The sequence below is a fragment of the Ursus arctos genome, unplaced genomic scaffold (assembly GCF_023065955.2).
Source record: "Ursus arctos isolate Adak ecotype North America unplaced genomic scaffold, UrsArc2.0 scaffold_3, whole genome shotgun sequence".
NCBI classification, from domain to species: Eukaryota; Metazoa; Chordata; class Mammalia; order Carnivora; family Ursidae; genus Ursus; species Ursus arctos.
In genome coordinates this window covers 99,911,570-99,933,234 of record NW_026622985.1, presented here as the reverse complement: position 1 = coordinate 99,933,234, position 21,665 = coordinate 99,911,570, and the positions used below count along the sequence as shown (strand labels likewise).

General features: G+C 48.5%; 1 protein-coding gene across 9 annotated transcripts in view; it reads right to left on the bottom strand.

Annotated features, from left to right (window-relative positions):
* Positions 1 to 21,665, bottom strand: part of RBM33 (RNA binding motif protein 33) — a 131,186-nt gene that overhangs the window by 6,394 nt on the left and 103,127 nt on the right. For 4 of the 9 annotated variants that reach the window (XM_026479211.4, XM_044392236.3, XM_057304496.1 and 1 more), the window contains 3 exons: positions 12,877 to 13,086; positions 8,088 to 8,276; positions 255 to 343 (listed from right to left, as the gene is read on the bottom strand). In XM_026479211.4, the coding sequence (XP_026334996.1) occupies positions 255 to 343; positions 8,088 to 8,276; positions 12,877 to 13,086 (488 nt within the window). The remainder of the gene's footprint in view (positions 1 to 254; positions 344 to 8,087; positions 8,277 to 12,876; positions 13,087 to 21,665) is intronic. The other 5 variants (XM_026479212.4, XM_057304499.1, XM_044392238.3 and 2 more) reach the window with 2 other exon arrangements.

Sequence of the window (21,665 nt, the reverse complement as noted above, 5' to 3'; positions counted from 1 at the left end):
CACTGAAGTCAAGCGGGGGGTCCGGAGTAACGAAGATGGTATAAAAATGCAGATGGACAGAGATCGATGCAAAAACAGGGGGCTGATGACCCACATTACAGAAGTGTGTGCCGCGTGTGCTCCTTACACACTACTCGTGCATTTGTACAGCAGCTGGTGGGCACACGCACACATGCGAGACCACAGCCGCTTTGGCGGAGAGGCTCTCCCGCCCCCTCCCACAGCACCCTAACCACGGAACACACCGTAGGTACCTGTGGAATTTCTGCTGAAATGCTAACGCATGAGCTGGTTCCTTGAACTTAGCTATGGCTTTCCGTTGCTGGGGAAGCATCTGTAAACTCTAGAGGAAGAAAACAGAGAAACGTTTTAATATCATGTACGTGTTTAAAAAAAAAGAAAAAAAAAACACCCAACATATTTACACGTTAGCTTTAAGACAAAATTCGAGTCCAGGCTGATACTTGGATCACTGAAGAAAATTCTATCTCCCTAGCAATTTTTCTTATCTTATCCAGAGTATCTATCCCAAAACGGTCATTCCCACAAGTACATGTATAACCTCCAGCCTGGTGTTCATCCGGCCACACGAGCCACTCACTCTTCCCTCAACCTTCTTTGTGAGGCCTGGTGGCAGACACTCTTGGAGAGTTGCTTCCTGTCCGCATGCCTTCCTGCCAGGCGTTTCTCTGAGGGGCCCTCACAAAACTTTCTAAAATACTCATCGGACAAGAGGAAACTGCTGCTTGGCAATGGGACTCCCCAGTTACCACCGGGGTGAGAAGAGGCTTTTCTACACCTAGCTGGTCACGAGGCACGGCTTCGCCGGTGGCGGCTGTCAGCATAGTGTGGTCACATTTCGTACTGAGAAGCTGATTACTAAGTGACATCGCAAATGAAATCTTCAGGAGCTAAAAGCAACCATTCCAGAGGCCACTACTGTCTATAGCGAAAACCAAGTTAGTTCGTGAAGAAGACAGACGGAAAGAAATGATCCACCGAGTGCAGAGAATCTTATTCATCTGAAAAGCAACATCTGGACAGAGGTATCTCATGCCTGGTCCTCTCGCCTGCCCTGAGGAGGACACACGGCTCTGAGTTTTCCCTGAGGCCTTGGGGTTTAGGATCCGAGGATCTGGGAGGGGCAGGTCAAAGGAGGAGACCTGTGTGATCTCTCAGCCAATCCCCCTCTTGAGAGCCTCATGTTTCCCGAGTATCCTGGGGACGCAGCCAGCTCAGCTCGTGTGTCTGGGGCACGGTGCAGGCTTCAGCCTCTGCAAAGGGCAGGGCACGCGGCAGCTGAGGCGGGACCCCTGCTCACCCCAGGACACACTGCCCAGGGATTGCACAGGACCCCATGCCTCAGTGTCTGCGCTTCTGTCTAGTGAAGTCGGACAGCCAGGAAAAAACTGATGGTAACACAGGACCCCTGGAGTGTTGACCTAGGAGACGATTTCATTTTAAAACACGTGTCAAAGATCTACAATGGAAACACATGGCTGAAACATCAAATACTCTTCATTTTAGTAACCACAGAATGTCTACCAGTTAACACGACTAGGAGAGCGCTACGAAAGCAGCCACCTTCCCCAAAGTCACTTCCGGTGCTTTACAAAGAACGAAACCGTGTCAAGTCTGCAAACTACACTGGCTGTGCACACAGACCCCGGAAGAGGAGCGGTCAGCTGGGGGCCCGCCCAGGAGCACAGCCGCCCAGCCGGCGGGGACGGCTCGGCGGGGATGGCCCCTCGGGCAGCGTGGGCTGGGTCTGCCTGCCTGCTGTGCTGAATGAAGCAAGCTTAGGACGACCCGAGATTTCTTCTCTTCTTTGGGATATAAAGCTTCTTTAGGATATAAACAGGAGTCCTCGTTGGCTACACCCTTGACTACACCCTCGGCAACGCGGCCTCTCTGGCCTCGGAGGCACACCTGATATGCTGGGGACAGGCCTGCTTTCCCTTCCAAGCGGCCGGCCTCACCCTGCTGCCCACGCCCAGTCTGTGCCTTGTCCGTGACTGAGTTCAGGCTGGTGCAACTCTGGAGCTCGGTCACCGGGTGGGGCGGGGGGACTACGGGCCAAGACCCGCGCCTCGGTTCACGGCAGAGCCAGCTTCAAATCCCACCTTGTCCCCGAGCACCTGCACAGGGCCCACTGCCAGGCCCTTCTTTTTGCTTCTGTGTGCCTCTGGCCTGCTCTCCTCTCCTCCAGCCACGGTGCTCGCAGGCGCCAAGGGCAGCGCTCCCACAGCGATTGCCACCAGCGCTGTGACAGACCTCACGCGCGAGTCAGAGGAACTCATCTACACTCGCCTCATCTAAAAATTTAAGAATTTCATTAGGAACAGACAGGAAAAACTAACTTCTTATGAAAACCCAAGTAATTATTGACACTACAATTCACACGTGGAATCTGGACTATGAAAATACCATGTTCTTTTTTTGAGAAAAAAAAAATGTTTCCAGATTTCTAGGGTGATTTCCTTTGGGTGACTTCACAATGTGCAATGAAGGCATGAAGCTTCATTTTTACCATTTACCACATAAACGTAAATGGTAAAGTGCCTGATGCAAGAGAATTTATTTGTACCTAAGTAGTTATACCTCAGGCTGACCGAGGAGGTGCCAGTCCACACAGCATCAACCCTCAGTGAAATTCCTAACAAGGAAGGACCGGGTTCTCAAGTAGTCAACACAGGTCATGAGCACATGGTCTTAAAACCTGCGTCTTATCTGTTCCCTTTTATTGACATTTTTGTACCTTCTTTCAAAAAACAAATGATGTTTTCTAGACAGAAGACTGGATTACAGGAAGTGTCCATCTCCAACCACTTCTGACTTGTCAAAATGAGAGCTACTACTAATTTCTTTACTGGGAGTAGAGGAGTAGACACTTCGCACTGAAAGCTGAAAGACTTTACGCTCACTGGCTTCCACTCGGAAAACACGTACATCTACAAATCAGCAGCACACATTCATGGTGAAACACCAATTCACACAGAAGCCAAAACTCAAAATGCGTCTCAAGGCCTCTCCCACAAGTGCCTTACCGGCATGCAGGGGGGAAGCTAACGCACCAACTCTCATCCTGACTGACTTCTCGTTTTCAGAGTGAGACTACTTCATTTCCTGAGAGTAAGTAACCGTGCTTCTCTACGTAGCAAAATGCATGGAGCTTTGGTTGGCAGCTGCCTGCGTGGACACCCTGCCACCCCACACGGGGCCGGGCCGCTCTGTCCTGACACGCAACGACGCGAGCAGTGACAAGCTCTGACAGCCTGTGGTTGGATCCCAGGAAGACGTCTGTGTCGCTCAGAGCCCTGGCCTCTTTCCCCCATTAAGAAAAGTTCCTTCTCCTTCTAGGAAGTGCCTGTTTGCCTGTGTGTGTGCGTTTGTGTGTGTGCGTGTGTGTGTGTGCATACGCTCAGATAAACTAAAATGTTATGGAGACACAGGGTTCTGCAGCACTGAACATCTGTTTAGACTTCTTCCCCTCCAGGGCCACCTGGCTCGCTCAGTTAAGCATCTGCCTTGAGCTCAGGTCACGATCTTGGGGTCCTGGGATCGAGTCCTGTACCTCTCTCTGCCCCTCCCAACTCATGTGTGCATGCTCTCTCTCAAATAAAATCTTTAAAAATAAACTTCTTCCCCTTACACCTTCAGTGAGTAGCCAAAAACGGTACCAGTTGCTTTAAACACAAGTGACACTGCTTGAGAGCAGCCCCACTGCAGCCTGGACCCAGACACTCATGGATGGGCCCCCTCTGAGGCAAGCCCGCGCGCCATGGAGAGCACAGAAGCCTCCCCTTGCGGCCAGTGCCACCGACCTGCTCTTCCCCAGGCCCAGCAGGTCCGAGTCCCCACGCAGCACAGGGCGCCCGCAGCAGCACACGGCACTGACGGCAGGAAGCATGCACCGCACAGCGGGCCGGCCACACACTCACGCAATCAGCCCCCCTCCCGTGCCTCCGACACGCACATCTGCTGCTGCAACGGGCCTGGTCCGATCCCGTCTGCTCCGGTGCCTGGTCGGGGTCATTCCTGAGGTCCCAGGGCTTCGGCACATCCCCCCGTGGTTCCGCATGCCCTGCGGCATGCCGCTCGTGCTGACGCGGTGCAACGACCTTCTGATGGCCACCCGCCACTCCTCTCGCTGCTGTTCCCACTTCCCTCCAAAGAGCTCTCGTGCTGTCGCACTGGTCTCCTGAAAATCTGTTCTCCTTTTGGGTTACTGACATGGTGTTTTCAGGGAGGGTTTTTCCCCAGTGCAGCTTCAGATCATGTGTCCACACCTTTATTTTCTTTACACCTCGTGGCATGGGTCTGTCATCCGTCTACCGCTGACCACACCTACTGCTTTCTTTCTCAAACGTCCTCAACTTCGCAACGACTCGAGTCGAACCTTTTCTACCTGGCCGACCAGACCCGTTGGTGGGTCAGAACGAGCTGCACCTTCAGAGCAGGTCCGACTCCTGGACATGAGCCCACCTCTCAGAGCAGCTCAGAGGGGCTCCACGTAAGGTGGACTGAGATGCACTGCAGGACGAGACGCCCGGGAACTGCAGTGTCGGGAGGCAGCGGGCAGGCTTGGTGGGTCCTGGAGGGCTGTCTTCTCCAGCCTGGAGCAAGTTCAGGAGCGCACACCCTCTGGGCCAGCAGCCCCCTCCTGAGGGCACACGCGGACACCTGGCGCACCTGCGGCTCGGCTCGTCCTCCCGGTCTTGCTCGCTGCCCCTCGAAGGTGATGTGGAGGCCATCTCTCCCATCCCCCAAGGTCTGCCAGGGCTTGACGGGACAGTTACAAAGGAGCGGTTAAGTTCTCCTGTTGGTGATGAGAGTCTGATGGGAGGACAAGCGCTCTGAGAATTACACACCAAGAACCGGCAGAACTGGGAACCTGCCCCGAAGCCTCGTCTCAGAGCCCGACACCGGCTGCGACCCCGGCGGCACAGTGAGGGGCCCATCCAGCCTCAACCACAAGCTGCCCGGGGCCACCTCCACTCTCGTCCCAGCTCAGGAACGACTCACAGGACTGCTGGGAGAAGTGACTACAGAGAGCAGCAGAGAGAATGCGCACAGCACCCCTGCCTGTTTGGTCTCGGTGATCCTAACACAGAACGGCCACAGAGTCTAAGTGATTTCAAACGTTCTGATTTTGTGAGGAAACTACTTTTCTGTTTTTACACCATGACGTTTCATTTATTTATAGGATAACAAATTTTTCTCCTTGGCACCATTTTAGGCATAACCCAGTACACAGGGAAACAAAGACAATGAAGCAAAAAAGCCACAGGTGTTTTAACTAGCTTACTTCCTGACGTTAAGAGCCCCCTTGGCTCCCCTGCTTCAGGACAGAGCAGGAGGTCAGGGTCACTCCTGCGGGAAGCCGTGCAGGTCACCGGAGAGCAGGGGGCGTGTGCTCAGCGGCTACAGCGGCCCAGGCCCTCCCCGAGAGCAAGGTGCCTCCCGCTGGGTCTGGGGCTCCGAGGCACAGCCTTCTCTCAGACGCAGACTCGTGGCATCGCTGCTGCTGAGCGCCCCATGGCTCTCTCGCCGCGCCCTCTCCCCTGAAATTCTGAATACGCTCCTGTACTTTTCAGCCCTTGCTACCTTCCGTTGTAACACGTCCACAAAACCTTTCCGTCTCTCCTTCTGTAAAGAATGGGTCAATACAGGACTCGAACATGGACTTCCTAAGACAGACTTCGGAGTACCATTTAAGGGGATACTGCACTAATCTGAGAGAAACGTGGCGACCTTGTCACAGCCCACTGTCATAGTTCAAGCAGCAGAGCTCACATGCAGTGGCTGTGATTTTCTCTAATTTAAAGGCCCAAAGGAACAGGGGACCTTCCTGCTCTCGACACCACCACTTGGCGTTACACCAAGTGGACACGAGGTGGTGCCAGAGTCCAATGCACACAGAAGACACACACACACACACACACACACACACACACACACACACACACTTCCTGCCGGCAGGACCGAAGAAGGTCTGGGTTACCCAGAGCCATCCCCATCCAAGCCCACTTATACTTAAACCATAAGTGAGTCTTGTTATAAACATCTTTCTAAAATGTGTACTTAATCGATATATCACTCTTTAGTTATCTAACATTGGCATGGACTTGTTATAGGAGTTATTTTTTTTTAATTAAGAAACTTGACATTTTGTGAATGCAGTGTTTAAAAATTTATAAACTTGCCCTCAAAACCATCTTATGGGACTAAGACTGGCAAGATGTGAGCATCTGCTTTGTTCCCCGGGATGGAAAAACAGGCCCTTATCTAAGTGCTACATTCATCATTCCACAGGGACTTCACCAGGGGCATATGAAAGCTCACCTTCACCCCATTTGAAGGGTCACTGATGTAACCTAAACAATTCATTCTCCTCCTATCTTTCTCTCGCTTTCTAATTAGAACAAGGCATTAAATAACCCAACATTGTTTTTGTTCAGCTTTAGGCTCCCTCAGTCAAACTTTACTTATAACACCCTGATCTCTAATTCTTTTCCAAAGAGGAAGGAAAAAAAAAAAAGGCCATTCAAGAGATCTACAGGCCCCAAATGCAAAATTAAAAATTCAAGTTTTAAGATGGTTAAGATCAAGGTTAGGTGGCTTAGCAATGGCTCCAAGCAGCCACTGACCCTCAGTGTGATGACAAGCAAGCAGCACCACTATTCAGATGTGGACCCAGAAAACCACATCCCAGCTGAGGACGCTCGGGAGAATTATCAAGACCGCATGTAAGGAAGCAAAGTGGCTCACGTGTAGAAAGCGGCCATGCTGTCACCCCCCCCATCCCACATGGAGACAGAGACACGGGGACATGAAATAGCCCACGAGCCCCCACAGAAAATACCAGTCCTCAGAACTCCCACATTAGGCTCTGGCTTGTTAGTCTGGACTCACTGGTACTGGAGCCCAGATTCTCCACCACCACGCGCAGGAGAGTCTCAGACCAGGGCGAGCATGTTAATAAACCTGCCATGCTCCAGTGTCAGCTCTGCTCCTGCAGATCCGTCCCCGTCGTGGTGACCTGTCTGAAGGGGCTGCCTGCAAACACAGCACAAGAGCTCCGGGTGACCGACAACGGTCTCCCCCGCACCACGGCACAACTGACGGCACTGAGCACGGAAGCCCAGCGTTAGCTGTCTATTATGACACACAAATAGAAACCAACCCCAACCATCTCCCTAAGAATCCAAAAATGAAGGTGGAAGTTGTTATGCCTGAAGAACAGGGCGGGTTCTGGAAGGGCTTTCATCCACGCCTCACGTTTTGAGACTCTCAACAGCAGACAGATTTCAGACATGTTGAAAATCATTTGTATCAACTCTAGCCTGAAAAGGCTTCCCCATTCACTCCTGCAGCAAGAGGCTATAAAACATCTTGAAACGAAAGCTCGCAGAAATCTGATATTCACACCCCACGCCTTGCCCACATGAGCTCTGACCGGTGCAGACGGCGGCTGGGACGGGGACAAGAGAGACGCATGGCTCAAGGAACACCAGGTCAACCCGCTTCTCTGCTGCTTTACCTACAGGACTTGAGAAGATGCAGACACGAGGGGTCTGAACAGAGCTTTCTGCTCACTGCAGAACTGGAGACATACTGCAGCCAGCTCAGTGAACACGTTCAAATACAGACATCAAACTATAGTCTACGTTATTTCACGTCTGTAAAATCTAAACCAAGTCTCACAGTAGTTAACAAGTGAGCTATTTCTGGGAATTATGGCCAAGAAGGCTAAGTGTTTTAAAAGTTTTCAGTTGTTACAAACAGAAGTGTGTGACAGCACAAAATGCACCTATGCACAGATGCCTATGTAAACCTTAGGATAACGTGAGGGTTTCAAAGAATAATTTGTTCAGTGGGACAAATTATTTCATAAATTTCATAACTGAGCACCTGAAAATTTCCAGATGATCTAACTCTAAGGCAAAAGTCCTGCTATCAGGTACGCACAGTCAATAAAATACGTGTCTTTCTTCCTGAACGTGCCACTTCAACATAAAGCAAGCCACACAGAGGGACTGTGAGTCAGGACAGCACAGTCCTGGGGCAGGGCCCAGGCAACCCACCTGAATGGGGCCTACTGACATCAGCAGGTTCTTCAGCTGGACGTCGGTGGTGGACGAAGACAGCCCTTCCACAGACACGACACAGGGCTGGGGCTTACACTCCACCACCCGGAGGTTCTGCTTGTTCGGCATCAGGCGTCCTCGGCCCATCGCTCCAGCCACGCCTCGGCCTCTCCCGTGCATGAGCACCTGGCGACGGCAGAAATACCATTTGACTTTTAAGCTTTGGATTTTTTCCCCACAGCTACTAAGATTATACAAGTGGGCAAACTCAGAATCCATTAAAATACACCACAAGTGACAATATCGTCTGTACTTTCCATCCACTACCAGAGCAGGGCTTAATGTCGAAGTGAACCCACCCCCAGCAAGTCCGCGTGGAGGCAAAGGAAGGAAAGAGAAGTAGCTAAGTGTGACTCCATCTAGGTACCAAGAGCAGTACGAGGAGGCACTTTCTGCGTAACCACCGTGCGCAGACGAAGCAGCAGGATCAGAGGGGTTGAGAGACTCCCATTTACAGTCCTAAAAGGCCCAGAGCCCAAACTGCCCCCAGCGTACACCACGTACCCACAAGCCACAGCGGTGACTCTGTGTGGCCAGCACCCTGAGAACCTGCAAGGCGGGTTCTGTAGCTAGGGTCACCTTCCGGATGCTGCACGCCACCATCCCACACACCACAGCGCTTTAACAACACCAGAAAAAAACCCAAGCCACAACAATGCATGCCCATACCCACCACAGTGATGACGTCACTGGTCTAAGGCAGAGCCCAGACCTCAAGAGATTTTTAAGTTGCTCAAGGGTTCAAAACCACTGTTCTGGGGTCTTTTAAAGAAGAGGAGACCGCTGAATCTTTCTGTTATTTTCTAATTAGAAAATTAGCTAAAGCGCCAAGTGCTAAGTGCTTTCTCCAAAACAGAAGTCCACCTCTGCAGGCAGCGGTGAAATGCAGGCAGCAGGTGGGCTGAACAGCACCAGAGCTTCCAGAAACCCTAACCCCAATTCTGGCCTAGAGTTGGGTACAAAGGGACAAAATGGCCCCCGTTCCATCACAGAAAAGGCAGAGAGAAAGGTAAATGGACATCAGAATGGAACTTCTGAACATGAATGGGCACCACACGAAGGGAAAGGCGTACAAAACAACATTTCTTAACACGTCGCAGAAGGCGGCAAAACTCCTCCTGGGAACTGAGTTTTTGAAAAATGCAAAAGGGTATTTCAAGAGAAGTCACACTGGAAAACACACATCGAAAGGTGAACGTAAAACACATCAGTAAGAGAAAGGATAAAAACAGTATGATCATTTCCACAGATGCAGAAAAAGCATCTGACAAAATACAATATCCATTCACGACAAAAACCAACAAAATAGATCTAGAGGGAACATACCTCAAACGTGATAAAGGTTATATATGAAAAACCCACAGCCAACATGTTAGTCAAGGTCGGGAAACTGAGAGCTTTTTGGCAAAGATCGGCAAGGGGGAAGGGGTGTCCACTCCCACCAATGTTTTTCAACACAGAACTGGAAGTCCTAGCCACAGCAATCAGACAAGAAAAGGAAAGAGAAAGCATCCAAATTGGTAAGGAAGAAGTAAGACCCTTATGGTATGCAGATCACATGATACCATATACAGAAAAACCTAAAGACTCCACCAAAAAAACCACTAGAACTGATAAATGAATTCAGTAAAGTCGCAGGATTAAAAAAAAAAAAAAAAGCAACGTACAGAAATCTGTTGCATTCCTATACATTAGTAATGAAACAACATAAAGAGAAATTAAGAAAATCCCATTTACAGTTACACCAAAAAAAAGATACCTAGGAATAAACCTAACCAAGAGGTGAAAGACCTGTACTCTGAAAACTATGCAACACTGAGGAAAGAAACTGAAGATGACATAAAGAAATGGAAAGAGATTCCATGCTCACGGCCTGAAGAACAAATTATGTTAAAATGTCCATGCTACTCAAAGCAATCTACACATTTAATGCAATCCCTACCAAAATACCAACAGCATTTTTCACAGAACTAGAACAATCCTGAACTTTGTATGGAACCACAAAAGACCCCAAACAGTCAAAGCAACCTTGAAAAGGGAAAGCAAAGCTGGAGGCATCACAATTCCAGACTTCAAATTATATTACAGAGCTGCAGTGATCAAGACATTATGGTACTGGCACAAAAACAGACACACAGATTAAGGGAACTAGACAAAAAACACAGAAATAAACCCACAACTATCTGGTCAATTAATCTTTGACAGAGGAGGCAAGAATATGGGAAAAAGAAATAATGGGAAAAAGACAGTCTCTTCAACAAATGGTCTTGGGACAACTGGACAGCCACATGCAGTAGAATGAAACCGGACCACTTTCTGACACCATACACAAAAATAAACTCAAAATATATTAAGGACCTAAATGTGTGATCTAAAACCACAAAAATCCTAGAAGAGATCACAGGCAGTAATTTCTCTGACATTGGTCATAGCGACATTTTCCTAGATTATGTCTCCTAAAGCAAGAGAAGCAAAAGCAAAAAAAAAACCTGCTAGGACTACATCAAAATAAAAAGCACAGTGAAGGAAACAATCAACAAAACTAAGAAGCAATGGAATGGGAGAAGATATTTGCAAATGACGTATCTGATAAAGGCCTAGCATCCAAAATACATAAAGAACTGATACAACTCAACACCCAAAACCCAAAGAATCCAATTGAAAAATGGGCAGAAGACAGACATTTCTCCAAAGGAGACATCCAGATGGCCAAGAGACACATGAAAAGATGGTCAACATCATGCGCCATCAGGGAAATGCTGATCAAAGCAACAGTGTATCACCTCACACCTGTCAGCATGGCTAAAATAAAAACACAATAGCTAAACTGTGGAAGCAGCCCAAGTATCCACAGAAAGATGAATGGAGAAAGAAGATGTGGTGTGTGCGTGTGCACGCACATGCACGCACGCACGCGCACACACACTGGAATGTTACTCAGCCATCAAAAAGAATGAAATCTTGCCATTTGCAATGACGTGGATAGAGCTAGACAGTATTATTCTAAGCAAAGTAGGTCAAAGACAAATACCATGAGTTCATTCTTACGTGGAATTAAGAAAGAAAAATGTACAAAGGAAAAAAAGAGGCAAACCAAGAAATAGCCTCTTAACTCTAGACAACAAACTGGTGGTTATCCGGGGGAGGCTGGTGGGTGGATGGGTGAGACAGGGGAAGAGGACTAAGAGCACTTCGCACGGCGAGCACTGGGTGATGTATGGAATTCACCGGATCACTATACTGTACACCTGAAACTAATGTAACACTGATGTTAACTACAACGGAATCAGAAAAAACAAAGTTGCAAGTAAAACTGGCTGGAAACCTGCAGTAAGTATTCTTATGTTCTAGCTATAAGAAGTTATAATACTAATAAAGTATTATTATATAATATTAATACTATTAATATTATTTATATTATATATATTATATATATATTATTATATAATATTAATCAGACAGTATGTCCTTTACCAAATACTTCCTTATACACCAGGGACCATGCTATTTATACACATGTTCTTAGGAAGTCCTCCTAAGAGCCCGCATGAGCTAGGAAACTGCTGCTCTCACTTCGCAGGAGAGTAGATGAAGCCTTCAGAGGCGCACAGCTGTATGGGGGAGGGGGCCTCTAAAGTCACTCCTCATGGATTGACTGGGGGAAGCCCCTGACTGAAGCCAGTTTAGACCTGAGCAACCTTCAAAGACTGAAGTTAAGATTTAATGTCTGTACCCATCTTCTGTTGCAAAAAGGGAATAACTATTTTCTCCTACATATTCAAGTGCTTATGAGATAATACAAAGTCATTTAAATACTTCAAAGACCCAGAATGGCCTTCATATTAAGACTATTACTACTTAATTATCAGAAGGACAAGCAGATAGGAAGAGCTAATAGACTGCAGAGCTTTCCAGAAGAAACTCAAAGCAGTGTTGCTGCTCTGCTTCCTCGCTGGCGTAATTCCATCACACAAGGGGAATCTGACTTAGGCGCCAAGAGGAGACAATATTTACTGTCAGGCAGAGAGGTGAAGACTTTGGGGAAGCTACAGAGACCAGCTGAGGGGAAGGGCGCCCTACCATGGGGACATAACAGGATGAGGTGGACGCTCCTCTCCTAGGGGAGGTTTAAATTCAGTGTGCGAAAGGAGAACACGCACCTCCGTGGGAGGCATTCTAGATGCCTTTGTCTCTCGTCACACAGTCCGAATCAGAGCCCCTTCCATCCCCAGGGCGAAGGAAGGAGGAAAGATCCAGAGTCAGGGCCACTTTCCTCGCACAGGATCCTTCCCCTGCAAAGGCCCTGCTTTCCCCCTTGTGAACTGGGTAACAGCAAGGAAGTGGCTGAGCAGAAGTCTCTCTGGCTCTCTGCCAGCAGAGTCTGGAGAACCAGTGAGCAGGGGGATGAAAGATGCCCGACTGGGATCTATGAGCACAGGGTCGTCTCCAGGGCAGGGGTCAGAGCTGTAGAAAACAGCCACAGCCCCGGCTGTGCAGCCTTTCCCCTATGTGTCTCATGACAAAGTCACTCGAGGAAAGTGCTTCTGTGAACACATTAACTTTCAAAGCCAGAACAAAGGAGATTACTGTTCATTTATAAATCTGCTTGGGCCCTCCTACTGCGCGCGAGGCACTCCCATCGGAGAACTGCCCAGACGCCAAGCGCTGTTTTAACTAGGAGGACATCTCCGCGTTCCCGGCCCTCGGCCTCGGTAACAAGCAGTACCTTCTTGGCCGGATGAACTCCCTGGATGCTCTTGATGGCCGGAGGGCCGGCCGAGTGCACGTGGGGCCCCACCGGCGGGTGTTGGGGCTGCTGAAGGGCCCCCTTGGTCAGCGTCACCTTGCGGGCGGGCTGCTGTCTCACTTCTGGGGGCTGCGGGAGCCGCTGGGGCTGGCCCTCAGGGTGAAAAAAGCCGTCGCTCTCTCCTCCCTGCTGAAACAAGGCAGCGTGCTGGTCAGTACCCGCGCGGCTGGGCGGCCTGCCCCAGAGTCGGGGAGTCCGCCTCGGTGAGCGCTCAACCGAGAGCAACGCTATCTCAAACAAGTGAAACACCAAACCCTCCATTTCACTACAGCCACTAAGGAAATTTCTCATCTGACCGTGTTTGGGTTTTAATCATATTACTGAAATTTAAAACACGAAGATCTTTAATTACTGTACCCACTCAAGAGGTCTGTGATTAAAGTAAGTGCTGTTCAGCCCAGTGAAATACTGCTGAACTTTTTTAAAAACACTTCATACTCAACAAACATTTGCCACTTTCGAGAGAGTTCTTGTTAAAATCTGACAGTCCGCATAGGCAGTGGTTTTAAACTTTTAACCTGTCTTCAGACCTAATGCAAAGGGGACTGTCGTCAGGACGCACCTCACTGGCCCTGGGGACACAGCACTGACCCCTGGGGTCCTCTCTCGGCCCCTCCCTCCCGTGGAGCCGCAGTGCCTCATCCTCCCGTCAGCGATCTCAGACGAGGGACTCGCGCGCCTATGACAAGCTTTACAAGGGTCAGAAATGTTACCTTTTGAGTCTTACTAACAATCCCTTGTTTCTTGACCTTAAAAACTGTTGTATTTGTTAAAAAGAAAACCACACGCCCGAAATGGTGTCACTTAGACGGAGCTCCCAAACTGAGTCATCAACCATCCCCATCCCCCCACCCCCCCCCCACCCCCCCACCCCCCCGCGCCAAAGGTGGTCTTCGCTGGTCAGTCGGGAAGTTCCCCCTGGGGAAAGTGAGCTCACCTGCCTAAGACCCTCACTTTTCCCCTAAGGGAGAGTCGCCTGCCTGAAGCCAATAGCTTCCCCGCCCTATTCTCCCTCTATAAGCAGCTTCCATTCTGCATACCTTCTGGGGGGCTCCTCGGCTTGCCCGATGGGATGGTGCCCAATTCGCAAATCATTTAATAACGCCAGTTAGATCTTTAAAACGTTCTCAAATTTCTGTTACTGAATACATTCAAGCCGTACTCTTTATGTTTATGATACCACCGGGCAGCACAAGCAGTCTCTCTAGATGGTGCCTGTGGGCTACTGTCAGTATTAAGTGCATCGTCTCTCCAAGAGAGTAGCTGGTGACCAAGAAAGAAAGTGTGGACAGCAAGAAAATCCTATCTTGCCCTACTAAATTACGTAATCTGAGCAGAAACGGATGCCTGAATGTGCGCAGTGAGGCTCCGACCCTGGTCAGCATGAGGCTCCAGTCCTCACGCCCACAGGAGCCCCGGGGAGCGGTCAGTGAGCCCAGCCTCGCGGCTGGCTCAGTGGCACTAGTGCTTCCGAAAGGAGCGGGCTGAGTTAGCTCAGCAGCAGCCTGTAGCCTGTGCCTCTCCGTCTCTACACTTATCTTTTAGAGGCAGTGAAATGGAATAAAGTGAAGGGACAGGGGCTGCAGCGAGATAGGTGTAGATAAGATTTGTGTAAAAACTGCCCAAAGTAATTGGGACCCAGGAGAAACGGGATTAAAACTGTCACCTACGGCAGGGCTTCTGGCTACGGCAGGAGGAGAGGACAGCAAGTCTCCCCCCACCTGCCCCCCCCCCCCATAAATATCTGACTGACAAAACCACCCAGAACAAGCATTTCAGGTCTCTGGGAGTCAAAGAAAGTGAAATGAGTCACGGAGCAGCAACTACTCCTCAGACCTGGTGTGCAGGGCAGGCTCCCAGTAGACGGGGAAGGGGGTGGGGGCAGAGCCGGGGTGGGGGCAGAGCAGGTGTGGCCTATCAGCCTGGGAAGCCCCAGCAGCACTGTCAGTACCAGCAGCAAACTTGGGGGGAAGAGAATAGGGAATGCCCACCGGGCTCTCAGCCCAGGACCTCTCTGAAACCATAGCAGACCAGCCAGTATCAGAGGCACAATGGGAAATTCTGGAAATGAGAGCTCCCGAAGGCCTAGGTAAGTGCTCTCCACGAGGGTGCCAGGGAAGCTCACACGGGTAGGGGGCGGGTAGGAAGGGCTAGCTGAGGTGGGCTCTGAGAGCTGGTGCCCCCCACTCACAGACCACCCGCCAATCTCTTCCCTAATGACTGACTGGCCGACCAACAAGCTATGTAGCAACAGGGTTGACCCCTAGGAAGCCAGGCTAAGAAATGAGGTAAGAATAAAAAACTCATAAAAAAATATTCTGAACTGAATAAAAATGAAACGTATCAAAATGCAACATATCAAAAACTCTGCAACTGAAGAGTTATGTCAGAAAGGAAAGAAATCTGAAATCAATAACCTGAGCTTTTATCTCAAGACGCTAGGGAAAAAAGGAAATCAAACCTAAAATAAGAGGAAGGAAAAGATAAGATCACGGCAAAAAGCAATGACACGGGAAACAGAAAAACAACAGAGAAAAATCAAAGAAACCAAAAGTTGCATTTTTGAGATCAACAAAACTGATGACCTCTAACTAAACTGATCAAGAAAAAGGGAGAGAGGGTACCAATGACCAAAATCAGAAACAAGAGAGCAGGTCATCAAAACAGGTCCCACCAAAATGAAAAAGGACGTCACGAACAACTTATGCCAACAAGTCAGGCCACTGAGGTGAAATGGACAGACTGCATAAGAAATGCAAAACACCAAAACGGATTCAAGAATAAAGAGAAAATCTGAAAATCCGAGAAGACACTGAATTGGTAATGAAAAACGTCCCGCAAAGAAAAATCCAAACGGACTCACTGGTGAGTGGTGAGCCCTGTTTCAAAGGGAAGACGACCAATCTTACACACGGCAGCCTCTCTCAGAGAAGAGGGGAGGAGAAAGAACCTTCCCACTCACCCTTTGAGGGCGGCATGACCCGGATAGAAATGCTAAAGACCTCACAGGAGAAGAAAGGCACCAAACCACACCCTAACAAACGTAGGTGAAGAAAGGTCCCTACCAAAAGAGCAACAACCGGACACATCCACAGAGAAAAGGGACCGTGCCCCACGCCCGAGCAACACTGACCCCAGGAACGCAAGGCTGGCTGGACACCGCAAAACCAAGGAGTCTAGCTACACGGGTCTACTGACTGATTCTCCAACTTCCACCCTATTCACCCATGTGAATAAATGAACTGGCTAGGTACCGGATAGTTCTACGGGAAAGCCCTCCGCTGTAGCGACGTCGGGGGTCTAAATAAACTCCCTGGGAGCCTACGGACAAGGGACAAGTTTGAGGATCCCTATAGCATACGCTATCCTGTGAGCATCCGCAGAAACCAGAGGTTTAAACCCTATCAGCCCGCTTTGTGCACCACGCTGGAATTCCCCGTATACATCAAAGGCACTGAGGTTATCTACTGAATGAGCTCATAGATAGCGCACCACACTTGAAAAACAGGAGTTCTCAACGTGCCAGAAAAAAGAGGATAGTATCAGGAACCTAGGTTACAGCCACTGCTGGGTAGCACACGGGTATTTACTCCACGTCACGACGATACTGACCAGGCCAGCTTTCAAGGCAGCAGCACTACCTTGTGTGTCAGGAATGATTATGCCACGCTGCAGAACAGATAATTAGCTGGTACGTACGGCCTAAAAGGATGATGGACAAAAAGAACGAATGTTGTCATCATTTTCTTTCTTTAGTAAGCCAAAGCTAAAATCATGACCTAGACAGTGAACTTTAACTTAAAAAGAACAACTTGCACCAAAAGTTAAGATATTGTAACTTGCCTCTTTTGAGGTAGACAATGTGTATACATATTTGGATGATAAATATAGAACACTGGTGATCAGATGATTTTTAAACTGCGAACTGAATCGAGAACATCAACATTTAGTCAAGAAACACTCCAAATAATAAAAATTCTCTTCATTGTTATTTTGGGTAAGAGACTGGTGGTAATTTACTATAAGAGGACGTTAATGTCAGATAAAAACCCTGAAAAACAAAGTTCCGAACTTTCATTTTCCTTTCACGAGAAGTTTACTTTTTCAAGTAGGCTTGATCCCCTCAAAGTTCAGGAAAAACAGGTACCACAAACAAAAGCCTCTCCTTTCCTCATCTGTGAGGAAAGCAACTCAGCTTTCCTTTTGCAGAGTATGAAAGCTCGTGAAACGAAGAAAGGGTCCCAGTCATGGTGTAAAGGCCTCTTTCAGGGTTTTCCAAGAGATCACCTGAAGAGATCACCTGAAAAGACACGGTGATGACACCATTTCTGCAGATCTGCACGCACCTCGTCTCCTGCGGCTCTGGCCCCAGGGCGCGCACTGCCGGCCAAGGGGTCCCTGTCCTCTTCCTCCCTGCCTGGCCTGCATCCTCGGAGGCCCCCACAGCACTCTCCGCCCCCAGGGCTCCCCGGCCAGTAAGTGCTTTGTGCTTCTTCATGCTGTGCTGTGCTGCGGGGGAGCCCCACGGGAGGCACCGGTCCCCACAACATCCACAGCATCCTCAGGAGACAGAACAGAGCAGGTGGATGGCAAACACTTGCTGAGTTAATGACGCACGCAGAAAGGGGGATGTTGCAGGCGGGGACTGGGAGGAGTGCCCAGCTTTGAGGAAAAACTGTTCCTATCAGTTGTTTATTGGAAAGTGGAGGAAGCCCTAGGTAAGCTCTGGAGTTGCTCATATTCGAACCAATTTGTATACCTTTACAGCTGTAAATGATGCCACAGACTCTGTAACAGAACTTCCAAGGCATTCCTAGGATCCCGATCACCAAGTTTTGGTATGATTAACACGTCCCACGGTCGGGAGGGTGGGAGGGGCTCGTGTTTCTGGAATGTCTACAATGTGACAAGAAGTGTACTGGGTTCTGGACAGACATCGTTTCCTTCAATCCTCCCTTCAGGGTAAATACTATTATCCTCATTTTGCAAATGAAAAACCTGGAGGCCCCTGGTCACCGGCACCGGGAGCCGGCACCCGCGGGGATTCCTGTCTGTGGTCAGACTCCACCTTCCTAGGGGAGGGCTCAACCTGAACACAACTGTTCTCAGCAAAAGTTGAAACAGAAAGGACTAGCCCTCCTGCAACTGCATGAAGGGTCACTGTGATGCTTAAATAGAAGTTATTCCATTTTGTAAGAAAAATGGAGAGGTTTCCTTTTTTCAACAGAGAGAACAATTATTCTCTTTCAAATCAGCACAATGAAAAGCTAGTTCTTACATTCCAGTTAACACGTGGAAAATTGTCAAGGCATTCCTGACTCTGTTCTGGACAGGAGTGTACTGCTGACGCCTACACTCACACACAGACCCAGACAGAGGTCAAGGAGAAGCAAACTGAACGCGCCCGTGCATCTGGAATCTTCTGCAACTTATACCAACAGTTACAATGCACTGAGAGAGGTCCTAAAATCGTTAGTACTTCGGTGTTTACCTTTGAAAATACTGTTGAATTCAAATTAGGATTTTCAGAAACCTGCCAACACTAATGTAAGGAGACTGGTCATTTGTGGATGCAAATGATGGCCTCTTCAAAAAAAGTCAGTTCCCTTTCAAAGTGCATCTCTCTAGGTGGCCCAGCTCCCTCTCAAATTCCTTGTGTAGATGTGAGTTTAAGGATCTGCCACTTTCTCTAAACACAGATGAGGCGAAAAAAGTTTAGCCTATCTTAGACCAAACCATAACTATTTTGTTGGTTGTCTTCTCAAATGATTCTCTTTTAATGAATACTGTAAAATGTCTTCTCAGAGTAGTTTTTCTTTTTTTAATGTAAGAGGTACTATCTGAAATTAAGTAAGCCTAGGGAACACTCTGTATCAGCTTAATCATTACCAAACAATGAAGTCTGAGGCCAGCAACATTAGCAGGACAAATTTATTTATAACAAATGGTTTAAATGTATAGATAAAAATGCCCACTGATACTGTCAGGGTTTCCTGCAATTTGACAGATCAAATCTTATTTTCATTCTTAAACCCCGTGAAGAAGTGATATCACTGACTCGCATTCACTAGTGAGCAAACTGATTAATCCCTCTCTATAGAAATCTCAACTCTTGATTACACCTATCAGACGTTAAGCAGCATTATTCTAGAGTGACAACACTTGACAAATTCCCCAACCATTTTTCTCAGCTTTTGTGGCCCTGCTAGCTTGTATTAACCCTGATGAAAAATTAATTTCCCTTATCTTCTTCTAAACCCCAAAATCCAAATCCGCCAAACTGGCAACTCTTTCTGTAAAGGTATTATGAAAACCTCTAAAAGATTAATTGCATGTCTTCAGGTGACATTAAATTAATTTCTGTACTCATGACAGACATTTGATACTCCGTACTGAGAGGACAGATAACATTGTCAGGACACACACAAGGACAGTGGTTAGGGTCCCAGGGCAGCCTCTTATGAATTCTCCTTCCGATAAGGCCCACTTCACTGTCATGGCAATGCTGCTGATCTTACAGCCCACAGACCTCACGGTACAGGCTTCTATTAACTGCAACAATGCTGGGCCTAGCCCTGTAATCTTTAGAAAGCTCACTCAGGATCTGGACAATAAATGATATGCATGCTACGTGAAGTTTCTAAATATAAATACATTTAAGGCTCTATTTTGTTTTTGAAGACTACTCTTTAAAGGAGAAAAGGTAAAAGAAAATAAACAGGCTAACATTTTTTTCCCCAGGTTCCCAGGTCAATTCCCTAATTGGACTGTTACAACAGAATAGGAGGTGAGAATATTTTACATTCGTTGATTCTCTGCAATCAATTATCCTTACCCGTAGCAAGCATGCAAAACACGTATGCAACTTCAGTCTACAATACTTCCCGTAAAATTTCAGTAACAGGCCCACATGAGTTGAGTGAAGCAAAATCCATAAGGTTAAAGAGACCAGGGCACACAGACCCCGTAAGTGCCTGGGCTTCCTGATAAAAGGACCTGACCGGCATGTACGCTGGACTTTACGGTACGGTGCTGACACGGCACAGTTCTCGAGGGCCCGCCCACTTTCTCTCACCGTTCTACCCTTCTGAGATGAGTCAGGTTTGGGGATATCTTTAAAAAACAAAATTAACTGGCCTTTGGGGGAACAAAACAAAGCCCCAAGCCCCCCCGGGACTGCCCAGGACTCCCCAACCTCTCGCACGAATGGACGCCTCTCCAAAGGAAAAGGTGGCTGAGGGTAAGACAGTGGGGCCCTGCACACTCGGGCTCTCCAAGCAGCAGGGCTCCTGTAAACTTGGGCTCTTCCAGCGGAGCCCCCCACGTGGGTGGGGCTCCAGGCCAGGGAGAGAAGATTCCAGCTTGCACTCGACGAGCAGCTTGGAAGGAGCTACTTGGCGGTGTGAGGCCCAAGGCAACTTCCCTGCCGAGGCAGCATGGCTCTATCTTTGGCAGTTGCTGCTAGTCAGGAGAGGGAAGTTACCGAAGACACCAGAGAAAAATGTCCTCCTCTGCTGGGGAGAATGAGTTACTGCATCCCGATTCCTAGTTATACATGAAGTACTTCTGATTTAAGCACTTATCTTACTCCCCAACATCATACCCCTTAAAAACCCCCAAAATTAACGTAGAGAGACGGATTCATTACAACCGATTTTGGTCCTCTAACGAACAACTGCGGATTTTGCCCAAATTTAGAAGCCACGTGTTTAAGAATGCTTAAAAAGTCCTTTCTCTGTAAGTTATTACTTCTGCCCACTAAAGCATTTCAAAGCTTTATATACAATAGCTTCCGCTCCAAAAGGAAGTTTCTGGAATATGCATATCCTCAAACATGGGACTAATCAGGATTCATGCCCCAAGTCTCTTCCGCTAGTTGCCTTCAGGCCGTTTGATGGCTTATGAGCACCTGTCACAGGGAAAGGACCCCGCAACCAATGAGCCCACCTCCACCCCATCAGCCTCCCCCCTACGGGAGAGGGATGAAGCCTGCAAGGCAACAGCGTGGACTCACCCTCGCCCCCGGCCCTCCTGGCTCCCCCATCTGGGTTCAAGCAGCTTCTCTTACACTCAGTTTCCCTGACCGTCTGGTCTTCCCAGAACCCTTCTATTCCAAGTCCACAGCAGCTCTGTCCTTTCGTACCTCACTTCCAACTCACTTCCACCCAACTCACTTCTTCCCGATCCTCGAGCATGGTCTCAGCTCCCAGGGACTGCCTGACACCACGTTAGCTTCTGCCAGAAATCAAGTGAGTCAAGAGGGCCGTGCCCTCTGCGCTAGTGAGGCAGCTCAGCGCAGGTCACAGAGTGACCTCCACAGCGTGGGATGCGCTCTGCTTTGGCCCACATCTCCACACGAAAAGTCCTCCCACATACCCACCACTCAACACAACCCAAAAAGTGCCAACTGTACGCATGATATAATCCCACTTTGTACATCAAATAAAAAGGAGTTTGCGAGGGAACCATAAATGTTAGCGTGAAAAGACAACCAGAAGAATTAATAACAAGAATTAATGCTATTTTTCCCCCATTTTGCTAACTGGTGCCATCCCCATGTCTACAAGAAACAGCTATTACTTTTACAACCGGAAGTATTCATGGAAAAAACACTGTTCAAATTTCTTCTTCGGTATTTCATTAAAGAAACCATACACAATGTCCAGATTTTTAAAGGGTTAAGATACTTTCTCAATCTTTTCAACAAA